Source organism: Podarcis liolepis (genome assembly GCF_965112155.1).
Source record: "Podarcis liolepis genome assembly, chromosome: 6".
Classification (NCBI taxonomy): Eukaryota; Metazoa; Chordata; class Lepidosauria; order Squamata; family Lacertidae; genus Podarcis; species Podarcis liolepis.
Genome location: NC_139559.1, coordinates 8,625,692 through 8,646,193, shown reverse-complemented (window position 1 = coordinate 8,646,193; position 20,502 = coordinate 8,625,692). Strand labels below are relative to the sequence as shown.

At 45.6% G+C, this 20,502-nt stretch overlaps 1 protein-coding gene across 2 annotated transcripts in view; it reads left to right on the top strand.

Annotated features, from left to right (window-relative positions):
- COL20A1 (collagen type XX alpha 1 chain) overlaps positions 1-20,502 on the top strand; it is a 139,348-nt gene that overhangs the window by 97,679 nt on the left and 21,167 nt on the right. For both annotated transcript variants that reach the window (XM_083507331.1, XM_083507330.1), the window contains exons 27-32: positions 3,749-3,826; positions 4,744-4,830; positions 8,183-8,236; positions 12,584-12,679; positions 15,092-15,145; positions 18,026-18,079. In XM_083507331.1, the coding sequence (XP_083363457.1) occupies positions 3,749-3,826; positions 4,744-4,830; positions 8,183-8,236; positions 12,584-12,679; positions 15,092-15,145; positions 18,026-18,079 (423 nt within the window). The remainder of the gene's footprint in view (positions 1-3,748; positions 3,827-4,743; positions 4,831-8,182; positions 8,237-12,583; positions 12,680-15,091; positions 15,146-18,025; positions 18,080-20,502) is intronic.

Here is a 20,502-nt window from a genome sequence, read left to right as displayed (position 1 = left end):
CTACAGTCCAGCTGTATAGCATAAACATTCCAATGAATGCACATCTGTTTGGCATGGAGGCAGCATCCTTCTTCCGTATATAAATTCTCTTCCACTGGGCTTGAATGCCTGCAAAGGGCTAATGGCTCCAGCTGTTATTGTGTGGATAGTATGACGGATGGATCTCTTCTTAGACAGGCTGGCTTATTTATTTCAGGTAGTTTCTTATCTTACCTATCACCTCCTTTGAATGGCAACAGAGTAAAGCTTTCGTTTTGTCTCTGAAACCAATTACTGAGCCGCCAGGAGAAGGTGTTGAGCAAATGAGAACTCCAACATTGCTGTTCCTAAGACTGACCGGCTGAATTTTAGTAGAAAGGGTTTTCCAGCTTGGTCACTCTGAAACCACTGGTCATTTTTGCCATTGGACCAACACAGCTCACAGACATTGAGATTTATTTATTTTTAATCATCATCATTATTTTTTCTTTAAAAATAAGGCTTTGAAAACTGAACAACAAACAAACAAACCTCAGAGTTCTGGCTTAGGGAAAACAAAGATGCTAATGATGTTTGCTGTCTCTGTGCGAACAAGCTGGAGTTTCACAGCAGACAGAAAAATCTTGGCAGATACACATCCGTGGGTTGGAGGAAGAGGAGATGTTATTCTCAGAGGTGCCTTGCTGAGGCTCGGTAGGAGGTGATTAGAGTTTTTTGCTTCCGTTTCCATATTTGGAAAGATTTGAGGCGCTATTTCAGGAAACGGAAAGTTTAGTTATCTGTAGCTCTGTCCTTCCTTAACCTTAATAAAAAATTCCTTCCAGTAGCCCCTTAAAGACCAACTAAGTTAGTTCTTGGTATGAGCTTTCGTGTGCATGCACACTTCTTCAGATACACTGAAACAGAAGTTGCCAGACCCTTCTATATAGTGAGAAGGTGGGGAGGGGTATTACTCAGAAGGGTGGCGGGAATGGGAGATTGGCAGATAGCTGAGATGAGCCTGTTGACGACTCTTAACGACTGTAATAGGTCTTACAGGAAAAGGCAAGGGGTGAGAAGGTGAGAAATGGCTTAGTCATGTATAATGAGATAGGAATCCAATGTCTTTGTTCAGACCAGGTCTCTCCATGGTTTTAAGTTTGGTAATGAGTTGCAATTCAGCAGCTTCTCTTTCCAGTCTATTTCTGAAATTCCTTTGTAGCAACTTCTGTTTCAGTGTATCTTACAACTTCTGTTTCAGTGTATCTGTTTCAGTGTATCTGAAGAAGTGTGCATGCACATGAAAGCTCATACCAAGAACTAACTTAGTTGGTCTTTAAGGTGCTACTGGAAGGAATTTTTTATTTTGACTATGGCAGACCAACACGGCTACCTATCTGTAACTTCCTTAACCTTGTTCATGGTCCATCATAATCTCTGTTAGTATAATTATTAATAACAGAGGTGGGCCAAATGAAGCCATTAAACCTCACTATGTAACCTCAGGGCTCTCCCCAGGGCACTGATTTGCACCCTCCTTGAGTGTGTTGGTTTTGCCAGGCTGGAATGTGTCCTTGAACTCTGATAATGTGTCTTGCATAATATTATCATCATGCCCTGCCTTTGCCCCTGATGGCACTTAAGGTGGCCTACAGATAAAATTAGGAACTGCTGAAAACACAGGGGGGGGGAGAGACCAAAACTAAAACAAAACATTGATAATTGCAAATATATACATATGTAAAATCTGTTGTTGTTGTTTAGTCGTTTAGTCGTGTCCGACTCTTTGTGACCCCCTGGACCAGAGCACGCCAGGCACTTCTGTCTTCCACTGCCTCCCGCAGTTTGGTCAAACTCATGTTGGTAGCTTCGAGAACACTGTCCAGCCATCTCGTCCTCTGTTGTCCCCTTCTCTTTGTGCCCTCCATCTTTCCCAACATCAGGGTCTTTTCCAGGGAGTCTTCTCTTCTCATGAGGTGGCCAAAGTATTGGAGCCTCAGCTTCAGGATCTGTCCTTCCAGTGAGCACTCAGGGCTGATTTCCTTCAGAATGTATAGATCTTCTTGCTGTGTAAAATCTGTTAAAACCATACCAATAATTACCTTAAAAACAGCACAGCCACAGTCCCTTCATTAAAAGCACTCAATTCCCAAAAGCCTGTTGTAACAAGAAAGTCTTCACCTGCTGGCGGAAGGACAGCAAGGAGGGAGCCAGTCTAGCGTCTGTAGGGAGAGAGTTCCAAAATCGGAGCCACCACCGAGAAGGCCCTCTCCTTGCTTGTCCAGATGGAGTATAGAGAGGGGTGTGTGACTGTGTAAAAGTAAGAATATGGTACAAAAGTAAAAGTGGCATTATTTGCTTCATTCACTTTTGCTTCTTGCCCTGCCCACCGCTGTTGTGTGGCCCCCAGAAGGTTGAACAGAAGGGACTGTGGCCCTCAGACTGAAAACGACCCCAAGCTTCTGCTATAATAGAGCTTTGCTGCAACATTCGTTTTCTTCTGTTTTGTTCCTCCATTAGTTTTGCCCCACCCTACCCTCTGGGTTACTGATACTCACGAGAGATGGTGATCATGGATGGAAATGCAGTGCAAAGAGGAACCTTGATTCACCACGAGATCATATGAGTGAGCTGGTACATGCTACGGTTTATCCATGTACACAATCACTTGTGCACATTGGTAATTCAGAAGGGAGGTATCAGGAAGGAAGAGTTGGAAATTGCAGCAGCACTCTTCAGTTCTGGATTTAATTTTAGACATAGGTAAAGGTAAAGGGACCCCTGACCATTAGGTCCAGTTGCGGACGACTCTGGGGTTGTGGAGCTCATCTCTCTTTATTGGCTGAGGGAGCCAGCGTACAGCTTCCGGGTCATGTGGCCAGCATGACTAAGCCGCTTCTGGCGAACCAGAGCAGCGCACGGAAACACCGTTTACCTTCCCGCCGGAGTGGTACCTATCTATCTACTTGCACTTTGATGTGTTTTCGAACTGCTAGGTTGGCAGGAGCAGGGACTGAGCAACGGCAGCTCACCCTGTCGTGGGGATTCGAACCGCTGACCTTCTGATCAGCAAGCCCTAGGCTCTGTGGTTTAACCCACAGCACCACCCAATTTTAGACATTCTCGATGATAAATGGCATTGGTGACACATGCTTTCATTCTGGGGTGTGCCAGGCGCACAGATCTCTATCTCCCTCTACCCCACAGGCCAACTTGGGCAGGTAGGCAACGTCCAATCAGCACCAAGCAGGATTGCATTTTCCGCTCATCGAGAGACAAGCAGAGATTTCCCGCATGGCAGGGGGTTGGACTTGATGACACTCTGGATCGCTTCCAACTCTATGATTCTATGACTCTATGATTCCATCCTGCTCTACAGGGATTTTTTCGACAGCATGTTTCCCATAGGGAACGCACTGGCAAAGCCACACCAGGCAGGATTGGTGTCACTCTGCACCAACAGGCGGATGAATTTTCATAAGGATTTTTTTAAAAAAGTAACATAAACTGTTGTGGAAATGTGGAGAAAGGAACTTAAGGCCAGGAAAATGAAAACTGAGACGAACCAAAACTGAAACTATCCCTTGCGCTATGCAATAACTCTGCAAAACTAGGAAGGATCAGCGAATGCAGTTAAACCTTACCCTTCTTCACTGTCCTCCCCCCAACCCCCCCCAAAAAAAAATAAAATGGGAAAGGGGAGAACTATGTACGTTGCCTTGTGTTCCTTGAAGGAAAGGTGCAATACAAATGCAATCATCATCATTATCTAACTCTGTTGTATCTATAGTTCCAGCTGCAGTCACTGCAGATTGTGTGCAGCAGTTTGTGGCCTGAAGAGGACCGATGTTGTGATGTTCCAGCAATGGTAAGTATAGAGGCTCCACTTCTTCAGTGTGGTGTAGAGAGCCAGTGTGGTGTAGTGGTTAAGAGCGGTAGTCTCGTAATCTGGGGAACCGGGTTCGCGTCTCCGCTCCTCCACATGCAGCTGCTGGGTGACCTTGGGCCAGTCACACTTCTTTGAAGTCTCTCAGCCCCACTCACCTCACAGAGTGTTTGTTGTGGGGGAGGAAGGGAAAGGAGAATGTTAGCTGCTTTGAGACTCCTTAAAGGGAGTGAAAGGCGGGATATCAAATCCAAACTCCTCCTCCTCTTCTTCTTCTTCTTCTTCTTCTTCTTCTTCTTCTTCTTCTTCTTCTTCTTCTTCTTCCTGGCGTTGGGAATTCATGACGCATCCGCATTACAACTGCACAATGGTTTTATACCAGTTTCATTGTGATTGATGCCTCCACCAAAGAATGTTGGGGGAAGAGTAAGTTGGTAAGGCCTGGAGAGAATCATAACTGCCCCTGCAAGAAAAGGGTTTCTTTTTGCAGGTTTAGAGTTCCACTTGTGAGTCCCATTGAAGTGAAGGACACAAGGCAGGAGTTTTAATGCAGGTGAGCTGTGCACTGGCAAGCTGCCGGCTAGCTCTGTGGAGGCTCCTTTTATTGGCACAATATGCAAAACCAGTCAGATACATTTTGGACTGTGACCTTTACACATCTTCCAATCCCGAGATCGTGCAAAGTTATTTTGGCCCCTGTTTCCACCACATCATTTTCCCCTTGCACAATGTATGACGAAGGAGACAAAGGTCACAGACAGGGCACGGCAGACCACTAAGAGAGCAAAGGTTAGACAGAGGGCAAGATGTTCAGACAGCTGGGGCTTTGTCCGCGGGCGGAAGTGTGCACCATACCCAACGATCATTCCTACATCCCATCTTTTTTGCTGCTCTTTCAGAGAGATGAAGAGGTCTGCCCTAGCTTCCTCCCGTCCTGCAGCTGCACTTCTGAGATCCCAGGCCTCCCTGGGCCTCCAGGGCCTCCGGTGAGTTGAACTTTTGTTCCCAGAAAAATGGCATTGGGCATAACCACCCAGGGAACAGAATTGCACCTACGACTTCAACCCATTTCGGAAAGCAGAGATGTGTTAAGAGGGTACATGGCTATGTTCTCTTTCCTCCGTCAAAGGCCTCTGGGTACCAGCTGGTGGAAACCCCAGGAGGAAGGGCATTGTTGCACTCAAGTCCTGCTTGCAGGCTTGCAAGAGGCATCTTCTTGGCCACTGTCAGAACAGGATGCTGGACAAAATGAGAGGCATAAATACAAGATGGGTGACACCTGGCTTGAGAGCAGTACATGTGAAAAGGATCTAGGAGTCTTGGTTGACCACAAACTTGACATGAGCCAACAGTGTGACGCGGCAGCTAAAAAAGCCAATGCAATTCTGGGCTGCATCAATAGGAGTATAGCATCTAGATCAAGGGAAGTAATAGTGCCACTGTATTCTGCTCTGGACAGACCTCACCTGGAGTACTGTGTCCAGTTCTGGGCACCACAGTTCAAGAAGGACACTGACAAACTGGAACGTGTCCAGAGGAGGGCAACCAAAATGGTCAAAGGCCTGGAAACGATGCCTTATGAGGAACGGCTAAGGGAGCTGGGCATGTTTAGCCTGGAGAAGAGGAGGTTAAGGGGTGATATGATAGCCATGTTCAAATATATAAAAGGATGTCACATAGAGGAGGGAGAAGGGTTGTTTTCTGCTGCTCCAGAGAAGCGGACACGGAGCAATGGATCCAAACTACAAGAAAGAAGATTCCACCTAAACATTAGGAAGAACTTCCTGACAGTAAGAGCTGTTCGACAGTGGAATTTGCTGCCAAGGAGTGTGGTGGAGTCTCCTACTTTGGAGGTCTTTAAGCAGAGGCTGGACAACCATATGTCAGGAGTGCTCTGATGGTGTTTCCTGCTTGGCAGGGGGTTGGACTCGATGGCCCTTGTGGTCTCTTCCAACTCTATGATTCTATGATTCTATGATTCTAAGATGGGCCTTTGCTCTCACCCCAAATGGCTTTTCTTATGTAGCATCCTCCTTAGGGAATGCTCTCCACAAAGGGCCATGCCTGGTGCCTATGCTGTGGTCTCTTAGGTGATAGGTAAAATACATTCCTGTTCACCCAGGCTTGCTAATTACATCATATTGGGTGCTTCGGTTTTTGCACCAAATTTCCCCTTGCTGAATTTACGCTGGCTTTTAATGGCTTTAGCTGCTGCGTTGTCGTTTTGCCCATTTTAGTTGCTTTCGTTGCCTTGCGATTTAATTCCAAGATTGAAGGGCTTCTATCTTAAATTGTATTTTGTTTTGTTTCCCTGTGTAAAAACCACCCAGATGGTCAGTATGTAAATGTAAGTCCTGTTTGGAATTTGTTGCAGTGCAGGAAACATTCAATCTGTACCAAAGCCTTCTCTGTTCGATACTGCCTAATCCAAAACAGTAATCCGACGGATTAAAAAAGGAAGAGAAATGGGGTGGGGAAGCAGAGCACTGCTTAATCTGTCAATAGTTCATGAATCACCTGGGCATGCTTGCAGTTTAGTATGTTTCTATTTTTTTTAAAATGATATTTATTAATGTTTCACAAACAATAAAAACAAATTCCAACATTCAAACTACAAAAGCAAAACAAATAAAAGATACGCAGTAGAAAAACAGTTGATAGAAGAAAGAAGAAAAAATAAAGAATAAAGAATAAGAACAAAGAGAAAAGCCAAAAATCAAAACTAAAAATAGATTAATATTTTCAAATCTTATATTTTCTTCACTAGTTTCTTGACCTCCTCACACCTCCCATTTTGTATTCCAGATCAAATATTAAATTCAGCAAATCCTTACCCTCTAACATTCATCCTTACTCCATATATTAACCTATTATTGTAAATATCCATTTCCAATTATCAATCCCTATTTACATTTTCTTAAGCATCTCTTTACCAGTACCACTTATTTTCAATCAAACGTCATTTCAACATTCCTTAATTTTACAGTGCTTCTGCAGGTAATCTTTAAACTTCTTCCAATCTTCCTCCACCGACTCTTCTCCCTGGTCACGGATTCTGCCAGTCATCTCTGCCAGTTCCATGTAGTCCATGACCTTCAGCAGTTTAGTATGTTTCTAGATCCACTGGTGATGTGTCAAGTCCGGATGAATTCAGAACAACCATGCTGCTCCCCACCAAACCTCTGTTCTCCATCGCAGCCGGAATGCCCATGTAGAAATTCTACAAGCACAAACCATTTTCCCCAGTTTATTTTGATGCAAGTGCCTGGAATACAGATTAGCCAGCCTGGCAAAGTCAGAAGCACTTGGAGAAAAAAGGATGTGGCCCCCATCACTGTACAGTGGTACCTCAGGTTACAGACACTTCAGGTTACAGACTCCGCTAACCCAGAAATAGTACCTCAGGTTAAGAACTTTGCTTCAGGATGAGAACAAAAATCGCGCGGCGGCAGCGGGAGGCCCCATTAACTAAAGTGGTGTCTCAGGTTAATAACAGTTTCAGGTTAAGAACGGACCTCCAGAATGAATTAAGTTCTTAACCCGAGGTACCCGAGGTGTAATAAGATGTTTCCCCTTGTACAGCAGTGTTCGCCTTTAACAAGGTTTTCTGCTGTTAACCTACACAGATATCTGTTCTCTATCGGTGGGCAAAGTGGGTTGGGTGACTGACAGGTGAAGCTTCACTCTTGAGCTACTGGACCGCTTGGTGGCTGCTTTTCACCTGTTTTGTTCTCCCTTAGGAACATCAACCAGTATAGTGTAGTGGTTAAGAGCGGTAGACTTGTAATCTGGTGAACTAGGTTCGATTCCCCGCTCCTCCACATGCAGCTGCTGGGTGACCTTGGGCTAGTCACACTTCTTTGAAGTCTCTCAGCCCCACTCACCTCACAGAGTGTTTGTTGTGGGGGAGGAAGGGAAAGGAGAATGTTAGCCGCTTTGAGACTCCTTAAAGGGAGTGAAAGGCGGGATATCAAATCCAAACTCTTCATCTAGGGATAGCCCCAGATTTCAGGAGGTCTTGGGATGGTCCCCACCCCACCCCACTGGACCCCCACGTCACCCTCCTCTTTACAGTGGCACTGCCACCTCTTTTCCCTCCTGCTACCCCAATTATTCCTGCTCCCCCCCACCACTACCACAACCCCATCTCTTATTGTTGTGAACAAAATCTTTTTTGCCGCCTGGTGGCAGCGCTGACATCTTCACTTCCACTTTCCGAAAAAGGGCCAAAAAGGGGTCCATCTTCTTCAGAGAATGCTTTTGCCGCCCCTGCTGTTTCCTGCGGTGGAAAGGAAAGCTTTTTGAATTGGTTTTGTTGTTTTGTCCCTTGTTCTTCAGGGTAGTCCTGGAAGGAGAGGACCTCAGGGGGAACAAGGCGAGCCAGGGCCCAAGGTAAGAGGTGCTGCGTCTAAACCAGCTGGTGACAAGAGGGTCAGACATATTCATGGAGGGTAAAACTGTTAGTGGCTACTATCCATAATGGCAATGTTCTCCCTCCACTGTCAGAGGCAGTATTCTGGGGGGACTATGGTGATCATGCTTAGTTCTCACATTTTATTTGTATGCTGCCTTTCCATAGTTAAAACCATGCTCAAGGTGTCTTACAACACAAGGTTGACATAATTATGAATACAGCAAGAGTAGTCACAAACAACAAATGAAAAGCACACAACCAAACTGGACCCTTTCTACATAAATCGCTAGGACTACTGCAATGCACTCTATGTGGGGCTACCTTTGAAGGTGACCCGGAAACTACCACTAATCCAGAATGCGGCAGCTAGACTGGTGCCTGGGAGCGGCCGCCGAGACCACATAACACCGGTCTTGAAAGACCTACACTGGCTCCCAGTATGTTTCTGAGCACAATTCAAAGTGTTGGGGCTGACCTTTAAAGCCCTAAACGGCCTCAGTCCAGTATACCTGAAAGAGCGTCTCCAACCCCATCATTCTGCCCGGATGCTGAGGTCCAGCACCAAGGGCCTTCTGTCAGTTCCCTCACTGCGAGAAGCCAAGTTACAGGAAACCAGGCAGAGGGCCTTCTCAGTAGTGGCACCCGCCCTGTGGAGTTCCCTCCCACCAGATGTCAAAGAGAAAAACAACTACCAGACTTTTAGAAGACATCTGAAGGCACCCCTGTTTAGGGAAGCTTTTAATGTTTAATAGACTATTGTATTTTAATATTCTGTTGAAAGCCACCCAGAGTGGCTGGAGAAACGCAGCCAGATGGGCGGGGTATAAATTATTATTATTATTATTATTATTATTATTATTATTATTAAGATCTAAAAATAAATATACAAATAAATTAATACTAATAGCAGCTACAATCCCTCACCACAAAACTCCCCCAAACAAGATCCTGACCTAAGAGTCTAGTGCTGCTTCTGCGTTGATATTTTGGTTGTGTGATAGAGCTATTGTTAAACTTGATGGCTGTTTTTTTACTCCCATAGGCAAGTTGCCTGAGAGCTGTATTTGGTATTGGGCAACAAATAAATCGAAACAGATGAGAACATTATTATCTTTTGCATTTCACACTGCTCTGAATTTTGTGACGCAGCTCTCGGCTCCAAGAAGCAAAGAGTGTGCAAGTCTCCTGCTGGGTGATGTATGATCCCTCCCTATAGCAGTGAGATGTGAGCAGCCAAAGAGATCAGGGGACTTCCTCTTCAGTGGTGCTTTGCAGTTTTGCACAGGGTGCTTTTCATTGACCATGGCAATAAACAGTTGATTTTGCAGTGGCATGAAGATAACTGCTCTCTGCCCCCGCTGCGCCCCCTGCCTTGCATTCCCCACCATACCTAAATAGCTTATTGTCAGAGCAGTTGGAAAAAAGACAATTAAAAGCAAACCACCCCATAGTGGCCATTTCTGCACTGAACCCAGAAAAGTAAATTGCCAAAGGGGATAGGCAATACAACTGAGCATGGGGTCAGAGAGCTGCCACCCTAGGGACTAGAAACCTGAGGCTGACATTACTTGTGTTTCTTGAACTTCAGTTACTTGCCCACAAAACAGGGTGATTTCAACATGATCCTTTTCCTCTCTTTGAAAGCCCCCCCCCCCTTTAGTTTTTGCTCTGGGTTTTATTTTTAACACAATAAAAAATAAACTGACAAAGGTAAATGATTAAAAATTGCAATAAGAAAGTAAACGACTACAATGGGTTCGCATACCATATTTTTCTGTGTATAAGACGCCCCCATGTGTTATACACCCCTCTACTTGGGGGGACTCCAAATTAAGAAAATGGGGGAGAGATTGCCCAGAGTTGTTGAGCTTTTTTAGGGGAAGGGGCCCGGAGTTGTTGAGTGTTTTTTTGTTGAGCTCACCCGCCTCACCTACACTGCCACTCGCTGTTACAGAAAGCCACCTATCATCTTTCCCCTCACTGGCAGAAGCCACCAATCACCTGCCAAATTACCGTAGCGACAGCCAATCAACACCAGCCCTTGCCACAGCTAATAATAATAATAATAATAATAATAATAATAATAATAATAATAATAATAATATTGTTTATTTATACCCTGCCCTCCCCAGCCAAGGCTGGGCTCAGGGCGGCTAACAAGCAATAATAAAAACAAGCTGAATGAATACAACTTAAAAACAAGATTAAAATACAACATTAAAATATTGAAACATTAAAATATTAAAATGCAGCCTCATCACAGGAGATGAACACACCCAATAGCGGCTGACAATCTCCGGCTCGCGGCAGCAACCAATCCCACATCCCCCCCATTCATGTTTAGCCTGGAGAAGAGGAGGTTAAGGGGTGATATGATAGCCATGTTCAAATATATAAAAGGATGTCACATAGAGGAGGGAGAAAGGTTGTTTTCTGCTGCTCCAGAGAAGCGGACACGGAGCAATGGATCCAAACTACAAGAAAGAAGATTCCACCTAAACATTAGGAAGAACTTCCTGACAGTAAGAGCTGTTTGACAGTGGAATTTGCTGCCAAGGAGTGTGGTGGAGTCTCCTTCTTTGGAGATCTTTAAGCAGAGGCTTGACAACCATATGTCAGGAGTGCTCTGATGGTGTTTCCTGCTTGGCAGGGGGTTGGACTCGATGGCCCTTGTGGTCTCTTCCAACTCTATGATTCTATGATTCACTATCCGTGTATAAGACATCCCACGATTTTTAACATAATTTTTAAATAACAAAACCTCGTCTTATACATGGAAAACTATGGTATATCACTCTATAGGAGGGCTCCAAACACAGGTCTGCAGCAGGATCTCTCCTTCTCCAAGGGATCTAGATCGAGGAAGGAGGCTGGGTTGCATTTAAGGGGGCAGCGCACAGTGTACTGACGATGCCTGAATGCAAAATATTGTGATTATATCAGAGAGCAGGTGCCTCTATCTTAAAAGGCCTAATAACACTTTGCTGTCCAGAATGACAAGGTCTTTCCCCTACTTTGTGTTAGATTTTGCACTGCTGTTTATTACGGCCACGGCAGATTTCTCTCCCTCCCCACCCCAGCCATCCCAAATCACTGTGACAGCCACAGAAAGGAGCTACCTTCCCGCTATAGATCAACAGACGAAAAGAGCCAACAGCTTTGATATGCAACGTGGAAAGCTTTGGGAAATGTTGAAACCCACCAATGTGGCTCTGGCGGCTTTGTTCGTTCCCTTTGCCTGCTGCAGAGTGACTGTCACAGTCAAGCAGAGATGCAGCGAAATGTAGATTTGGACTTCTCGTCCAAAACAGAGTAAACAACTTGCAGCAGCAGCTTTTTAAGGTAAAGGTAAAGGGACCCCTGACCATTAGGTCCAGTCGTGACCGACTCTGGGGTTGCGGCGCTCATCTCGCTTTATTGGCCGAGGGAGCCGGCTTACAGTTTCCGGGACATGTGACCAGCATGACTAAGCCACTTCTGGCGAACCAGAGCAGCGCACGGAAACTCCGTTTACCTTCCCGCCGGAGTGGTACCTATTTATCTACTTGCACTTTGACGTGCTTTCGAACTGCTAGGTTGGCAGGAGCAGGGACCGAGCAACGGGAGCTCACCCCGTTGTGGGGATTCAAACCGTCAACCTTCTGATCAGCAAGTCCTAGGCTCTGTGGTTTAACCCATGTCCCTTAGCAGCTTTTTAACAGAACCCCTTAAAACAGGGGGAGGAGACATCAACCCAAATGTTTCAAATATTTAGCTGTGGTTCCTGCATTGCAGGGGTTTGGCCTTGATGACCCTTGGTAAGATGACCCAAGCTATGACTGAAATAGAGACCCATATGAATGGGGGAGGGGTGTGGCAGAGAGATTTGGTTCACATTTTAATGCAAACCTACCCCTTCTGCGCTTCCCGAAACAATACAGGTGCCAAACCACAGCAATCCTTCAAAATTCAGACTTCTTTGCATTTTGCAGTGCAGTTCTCCAACCCAAATGTGCCTAAAAATGTGAATATGACATACAAAAATGCATCGCTTGGGAGCAAAGTGGACTAAAATGCTGATTTTTTTAAAAAAAAGTATATATATTTGATGTGTGTTTTTAGTGGTATCTGATTTATGCTGTGAGCTGCCTCAAGTCCTCCTCTGGCAGAAAGGCAACATGAGAATGAATGAATGAATGAATGAATCAAGGTTTTCATCCCTTTCTCTCTTCTGGCTTTGACTTTGGTTTTTGCAAAGGGAGTTTGTTGTGCTGGGAATCTGAGTACCTGCAAGATACTGATGTATGAATACATTTCCTTGTTTCCTTGGCATCTGGTGGCTTTAGGGTGAGCCAGGCCCACCTGGGCAAGTTGGGCCAGAAGGGCCAGGAGGACACCAAGGGACACCAGGCACCCAAGGGATGACTGTGCAGGGCCCCATAGTAAGTCTCTTTCTTCTTCTTTTCTTTGCCCATGTGGGTTTTGCTGACACACACACACATATATACACTACTTCAGAAATTGCCCCAAGACAACATGTATTAAATTGAGGTGGGCTGCAGAGATTAGAGCAGGACGAACACCACTGCTTAAATTAGTGCAAACAGCAAGATGGGCATTGCCTGCTGCTGGAAGATTTGCCCATCCCAACTCTGGCTGAACCCCTTCTCCTCCTCCTCTCCCTGGTCCCAAAGACCCAATGCTTACCTTGGGGCAAGAGGAACTGGCAGAGGAGGAGGAGGAGGTGATGGCCTCTTCCACTTCCTAGCAGAGCACCTTTTCCTGCTGAGGACTGCAAGAATCCCTGAAAGGAAACTCAGGGTTGTAGCCAATGAAGTTGTCCCATGAGTATGCAGTGGAACTTCCTCTCCCATTCTTCTTCCTGTGCACCCCTCAGCATCTGTTCTGGCAATTTCACCAACCATTCAGAGCAGATTTGAGGGGGCATGGAGGGCACAGGGAAGAAGAGATGGAGAGGAAATCCTATTATTAGTATTAGTACAGTGGTACCTCTAGTTGTGAATGGGATCCGTTCTGGAAGCCCGTTCGCAACATGAAAAGAGCGCAACCTGCGGTGCGTCTGCACAGGCATGGTTTATGATTCACCACTTCTGCGCATGTGCGTGACATCATTTTGTGCTTCTGTGCATGCGCGAGCAGCAAAACCTGGAAGTAACCCTTTCCGGTACTTCCGTGTTGCCGCAGGACGTAACCTGAAAGAGTGGGCTCTGAAAACACATTGCACAGGAAGAAGTTCTCGGACTAACAGGACAACTTAGCTGGATGCAACACGTTTTGTTGTTGCTGCTGCATTCAAAATCTTTATTCATTTTGGGGACAGTGGAAGGGCAATGGGCTGTGCCCAACCCTAAATCAAATACAATGAACAACAAGCAGAGAATAGCCTTCAGGAGGGTAGCCATGGTTAGAATTCCTGATGTATGATTGCAGTCATAGGATTGTTGTCTTTCACATGATGGTGTATGTTTTCATTCCACAGAGTGGGAAGTGACAGAGACAGGATGTTTGTGTTACTGTGTTCCATGAAGTGGGACTATTGTCCTTTGTTCTTTTTCTCTTTGCTGTCTGATGCTAGAGAGAAAGGGAGCCATGTTGCAGTGCTCCGTGTGTGTTTATATGTAAATAAAGTAGATTAGCCAAAATGCTGAGTTCCTGAGGTCTGTTACGCAAAGCTGCAAAGGCTCTGTGGATCTCTAAGTGTGCCGGTCTCTGTTGGCATCGGTCGCTGTGATGTTCAGGCTGAAGAAAGTTTTTGAAGCTCCCGAACAATCGACCAGGAGGGAGGGAACATGCCAGTCGGGCATGTGTCTCTGCCAGGGTCCTACCCGAGTGTAGGATGAACTCCTGACAGCCACTACATCCCCATGGTTTTGTTCTTGGGACAGAGGAGGAACGGTGGAGACCGCCTCCCCAGCCTGACCATTCCAGAGAAGAAGGAGACAGTTCAGAATTACAACAGGGGGTTGAGGTAGATCACAGCTCAGAGGCAGGTGAGGAGAAAAGTTTGGAAAGAATGGGAAAGGAAGAGGCGGAAGAAGAAGAAGAAACAACAGGGGAGAGACAGCTGACGGACTTAGAAAGCATTCCAGACACACACACCCTTCTGAGAACCCAGCGGGCATTGAAAGTAGGAGAGCAAAGAGCTCAAAGGTGAAAGGCCCTTTCCAGCACCCGTAGTGATGACTCATGAGGAAGTAGGAGAGATGGAGGGGGTGAGGTTTCAAGTGGAGCAACACCATTACTCCAAGAGGCTGCATTTCTAAGCCTCTCTCTGTGAATATTGAATAAAAGCCACTGGTAAGAACTTCCCTTGTCTTATCCCTTCCTGGCAGTCTGCTGTGGGGCGATTGGGATCCTCTGACGCCGGACACATGAGCACACATACAGAAATCCAAAGTGTACAAATGCCCTCCTTTTCCAACCAGCAACTTGGATGCCTTTAAAAGGCGAAATAGACAGATCTGTGGAGGACTTGAGGCATGTGTGCTACCTCCACTGTTCTGAATGCCATTTGCAATTGGGGAATTGGAATTGGGGAAGAGTGTTGTTGCATTTAGGTTCTGCCTGCAGGCTTTGCGTGGGCACCTGGTTGGTGAAAACAGGATGCTGGACTAGATAGGCCTTGGGCCTGATCCAGGAGGGCTTTCTTACATACATATGTGAGTGGGCCTACATTTACAAAACCTCTTGGTGTGAGAAAAGGAGATTTACAAATACATAGGCATTCCTTTTTATATCTGTGAAATGCTCGAGGATATAAAGATATATGCTAGCTCTGGAACTGTGCAGATAATATACATTCAGTCATTTCCCCCCCTGCATTCAAATTCTAGGGACCACCAGGTATTAAAGGAGACAAAGGAGACAGCGGAAGTCCAGGGATGCGGGTAATTATGACACACACTTTTCTCTCTCTCACTCTCTCTTTGTAATTTCCACCCATCTATTATTATGATCTGGCAGCTTTCCCAGGCAGGATTGCAGACAGTTCTCCTGTTGCTTTCGAGCCTTGCTTTGAAACTGCGCTTCTTCTTCTGAGGTGGGAATCCCATAATGGTGCTATTTTTCCCCGCTAGCTAGCTCTGTATTCCCTTTTCTTGGGCCCTGCAGTTTGGCAAACATTAATTATCTGAAGTCTCAGAGCCGCTTTAGGAGGTCAGCAAAAGAATTATGGAGATTTTGCAGATGGATAAGCTAGTTTAAAGAGAGAAGCTTACATGACCTTGGCCAAGGATGAACAGGCTATAAGTGGGAGCGAGAACAACGGAACGTGACAGCTCAATTTCCAAATGCCCAGCTCTCAAACAGTCTCCCGGATGGAAAAGATCGGGAGTGGAGCAAGCTGTACGTTTGTACTTAGAAGAAAGGAAAAGGGATTACTTTAATGTGTTCTTATTGGAAATGATGGCAACTTCTTTAAACTAAATTGAACTGCATTATGACATCATGAGTTTGAAAATAACCAGAATTTGGGGACAAAGCTATGCCTTGACTTAATGGTCTTGCAATGGCTGCCTACCACCTGCCCTGATGAACATGCTTATTACTATACTTACTTAAAAAGGGGGCGGGGAGAGGTAAGCGTGCTGCCTTTGGGGGTCCTCCTGCTCATCCAGCTGGCTGCTCCCCAAACTGATGGCACCCCTGTTGTTGTGGGTCATGCCATCAAGGGATGTGAATCTTCTGCATAGACATCATTGCACTGCACCAGTAACAGAGGGTCACATAATAATAAGAATAAGAATAAGAATAAGAATAAGAATACAGTGGTACCTCAGGTTACATATGCTTCAAGTTACATACACTTCAGGTTACAGACTCTGCTAACCCAGAAATAGTACCTCAGGTTAAGAACTTTGCTTCAGGATGAGAACAGAAATTGCACAGTGGCGGCAGTGGGAGGCCCCATTAGCTAAAGTGGTGCTACAGGTTAAGAACAGTTTCAGGTTAAGAACGGACCTCCGGAACGAATTAAGTACTTAACCCGAGGTACCACTGTAGTAATAATAATAATAATAATAATTTATTTATATCCCGCCCTCCCCAGCCGAAGCCGGGCTCAGAGCGGCTAACAACAGTAAAAAATAACACAGTTTACATAAAATCACAATCAATTAATTGAAATAGATTCTAAAATCAATTCATTCTAAAATCAATTCAGAATCAAATTAATGGCAACCATTGGGCTAGAGTGCTATGAGGATTACAGAAGGAGGGCATCAGACTGCGCCTTGGCCAAAGGTCTGGTGGAACAGCTCTGTCTTGCAGGCCCTGTGGAAAGATGTCAAGTCCCGCATGCATATTTAGCAACCCCTGCGGTGCCACTGAAATATTTCCAGACTGCTGAAACCACCCAAATGCATAGGATAGCAGTAAAGCATGAGGGATGGGAAGATGTTTTCAGATCCAAAATTGGCTGGAGGGAAAGCGAGAGAGGGTGCAAACACTACATGGTACTATAAACACTCACAAATATACCTATTCCACATCTACATAAAGGTAAAGGTAAAGGTACCCCTGCCCATACGGGCCAGTCGTGTCCGACTCTGGGGTTGTGTGCTCATCTCGCTTAAGAGGCCGGGAGCCAGAGCTGTCCGAAGACACTTCCGGGTCACGTGGCCAGCGTGACGAAGCTGCTCTGGCGAGCCAGCACCAGCGCAGCACACGAAAATGCCATTACCTTCCCGCTATAAAGTGGTACCTATTTATCTACTTGCACTTGAGGGTGCTTTTGAACTGCTAGGTGGGCAGGAGCAGGGACCGAACGATGGGAGCTCACCTCGCCGCGGGGATTCGAACCGCTGACCATGCGATCGGCAAGTCCTAGGCACTGAAGTTTTACCCACAGCGCCACCTGCGTCCCTCCCACATCTACATAGTGACACTATATTGGCTCAGGTTCCCTTTCTTCCAAAGGGGCTGGCTTTCCTCCAGTTTGGGGCTTGCATGCTTGCTCCCTCACCCATTAGCATCACATGGGATCTGGGAAATGTCATTTCCCTTTTTCCCAATGCCCTGGAGTGACATTAGATCAGCCACTTCAGGGCATTGTGGTGTGTGGCTTCTCAGAGAAACCCACAGCTGGGGCCTTGGCATTTGCCAAGCTCTGCTGTGTGCTGGTGCCAGGCCTGAATAGATCCACAGGTAGGGAGTGTGGGGGGCCTCTCGTTAACAGGTAACAAACAGGTACATTGCTATGTGCTTGGCACACCCTGACTTCAGGTTGGTTCAGGAGAGATAGAGAGGGGATGATGAAACTATGTCTGCTGGAGGGAAGGCAAAAATAAATCAAGGTCTTTTCAAAGCTGTTGTTCTTGGCCTCATCGGAAAAAGGTCCTGAGATTCTGGCTTAATCATGAGGTGCTTTGACAAAGGATGTTGTTGTGTTGTTGTTTAGTTGTTTAGTCATGTCCGACTCTTCGTGACCCCATGGACCAGATCACACCAGGCACTTCTGTCTTCCACTGCCTCCCGCAGTTTGGTCAAACTCATGCTGGTAGCTTCGAGAACACTATCCAACCATCTTGTCCTCTGTCGTCCCCTTCTCCTTGTGCCCTCCATCTTTCCCAACATCAGGGTCTTTTCCAGGGAGTCTTCTCTTCTCATGAGGTGGCCAAAGTACTGGAGCCTCAGCTTCAGGATCTGCCCTTCCAATGAGCACTCAGGGCTGATTTCCTTAAGAATGGATAGGTTTGATCTTCTTGCAGTCCATGGGACTCTCAAGACAAAGGATATGCTTCCTGAATAACAGTTCTGTTTGTCTGCAGGGTTTGATGGGTCCTCAAGGAGCTCCAGGGAAAGACGGGATTCAAGGATCAAAGGTAAAAGCACTGGGCAGTCTGGCAACCATCAAATGTGGGTTCTCAAATGGCCCAAACCACAAGTTGAAGAGAGAGCGCAATTCTCCGTGAACATGGGAGCAAGCACAAGTGAAACAGATATTGTGCCACTCCCAGGAATTTCTTCCCCATTGCACCATGTTTCTTTACAGCACCTGACATGATGCTTCTGAACAGAGATGCTTCATTTAGCTATCGAGGATAATATCACCATTAGGATAGAACGATCCTCAGGCGGTGCAGCACGAATAATTTGATCGCAAGCAATGATGTAAGGTGCAGTCCCAAAGGAAAGTCCCAGAATCCCTTGCAGGCTGCTGAGAGAATGCCAGAGCATAATTCTTGTGGGATCTTAGGGAGGCAAATGCCTCACCTGAACATCATTTTAAGCTTTCTCATTGAGAAATGAGGTTGCCTGGTCCTCAGATGGGTGTCATGCTTGCCCCTTCAAATGCTGCAAGACCGCACAATATTGGCTGCGGCTGCTGTGACTACTTTCTTCTCCCACCATCCTTGCTAACTGAAAGGCAAAATTAATTCACAGAATTGTAGACTTGGAAGGGATTCAAAAGGACCTTTAAAGCCCTTTGTGGCTTAGGGCCCTCGTATTTACGGGACCGCCTCTCCTGGTATGCCCCGCAGAGGACCTTAAGGTCCATGAATAATCATAGTTTAGAGGTCCCGGGCCTTAAGGAAGTCAGATTATCCTCCACCAGGGCCAGGGCCTTCTCAGTGATGGCTCCCACCTGGTGGAATGCTCTGTCCCATGAGACCAGGGCCCTGCAGGATTTAACTTCCTTCTACAGGGCCTGTAAGACGGAGCTATTCCGCCTGGCTTTCAATTTAAACTTAGCCTGATCTTTTATTCCCCTTCCTTCCCTCTCCCTCCCCTTTTTATGAAGATTACCCGCTCTGGGATCCCACAGCTAATTCTCCCCTGGTCTCCTCGCTGGCCCAAATAGGACTAATTTAGCCAGCTAGCCCTGGTGATCATCTAATGTTTATTGGATGAATTTCCCCTCTAAATTGACTTTTGAATTTGGAATTTATTGTTATTCATGTTTTATACTGTATTTTAAGCTGTTTTTTGTTGCATCAATTAAATGTTTTAAATTTTTTGTTAGGCGCCCTGAGCCTGGTTTTCTGAACCGGGAAGGGCAGGGTATAAATAAAAAATTATTATTATTATCTAGTCCAACACCCTACAGTACAATACAAGCAAAAGGATTTTGCACTCTGCTGTATGATTTCATTACGCCCAACTGCCCTTTTTTGCAATGGGTTTTCTATATTTGTGGGTCGGGGGGGAGTCAAATAATTAAGTTTGACTGTTTCCTTTTTTTTTGCAAGCATTATTTTGGGAGCATTCCTGAAGGGCTCAAATTTTTGTGAATGCTTAAAAAAATCTTTATTGAAGTGTTCAGCAGAAAGAGAGCAACTAAAAACAATCAGGGACAGCAAAACAAGAAATCTATCCTGTGATACAGGAGGTCATCAGTCGTTCTGAAACTCAGGGTTGCAGCCTGTGCTGCAATTCTGCTCAAGGAGCAGATTTCTGCTTACACACCAGAACTTTCCTTTCCACCCCACTTCCCTGAAATGCTCCCCACACCCTCAAAATCTGCTCTAGAAATCTGAGGAACACCTCCAGAGCATATTTGAGTGGGGAACCCAGGAGAAGAAGTCCTGCTATGCAAGCAGAACTCTGTTAGCACAGCACTGGATGCAATCTGCTGGGTGGAACTGAGTCATATATTTAATTCAATATTTGAAGACGGAGATTTGACAGAAATACAAAGGGAGGGGGAAAGGGGGAGGTAATTCTTTTTGTAAACTCTTTGATGGTTTTTTTTACGTTTATAAATTTTGCGGAATAACTATTATTAATTGAATTTGCTTAAAAGCATTTATGAACTGCTTAATATTTTTAAAAGAACCTCTGAGCAGTGTACAATGTAAAAATTAATATCGTTAAGATGAAAACACAGCCAATAAAAGCATCGAAAAACAGGAATTCGGGGAATTCAAATGCACAAAGCCTGGGCAAAAAGACACATAGCCTCAATCAGCTCCCATCCATACCAGGAAATGCATTCATATTTTGGGGGAACTGGTACATGGGCTGCTCAAAGAAGCCTTGATCAGTTCTGAGATGATGATGGGGATGTTCGTGCATCCACGATAGGGCAACCAAAAGTGGTCAAAGGGCTGGAAGATCAACCCTACGAGGACTGGCTACAACATTTGGGACGTTTTTATTTTAGTGAAACGGCAAGTAAGAGACAAGATGCCAGAAGCTTATAATATTATGCATCGTATAGAGAAAGTGGGTAGTGATAAGTTCTCCCCTCCATCTCTGCTAGTGTGGTGTAGTGGTTAAGAGCGGTGGACTCGTAATCTGGTGA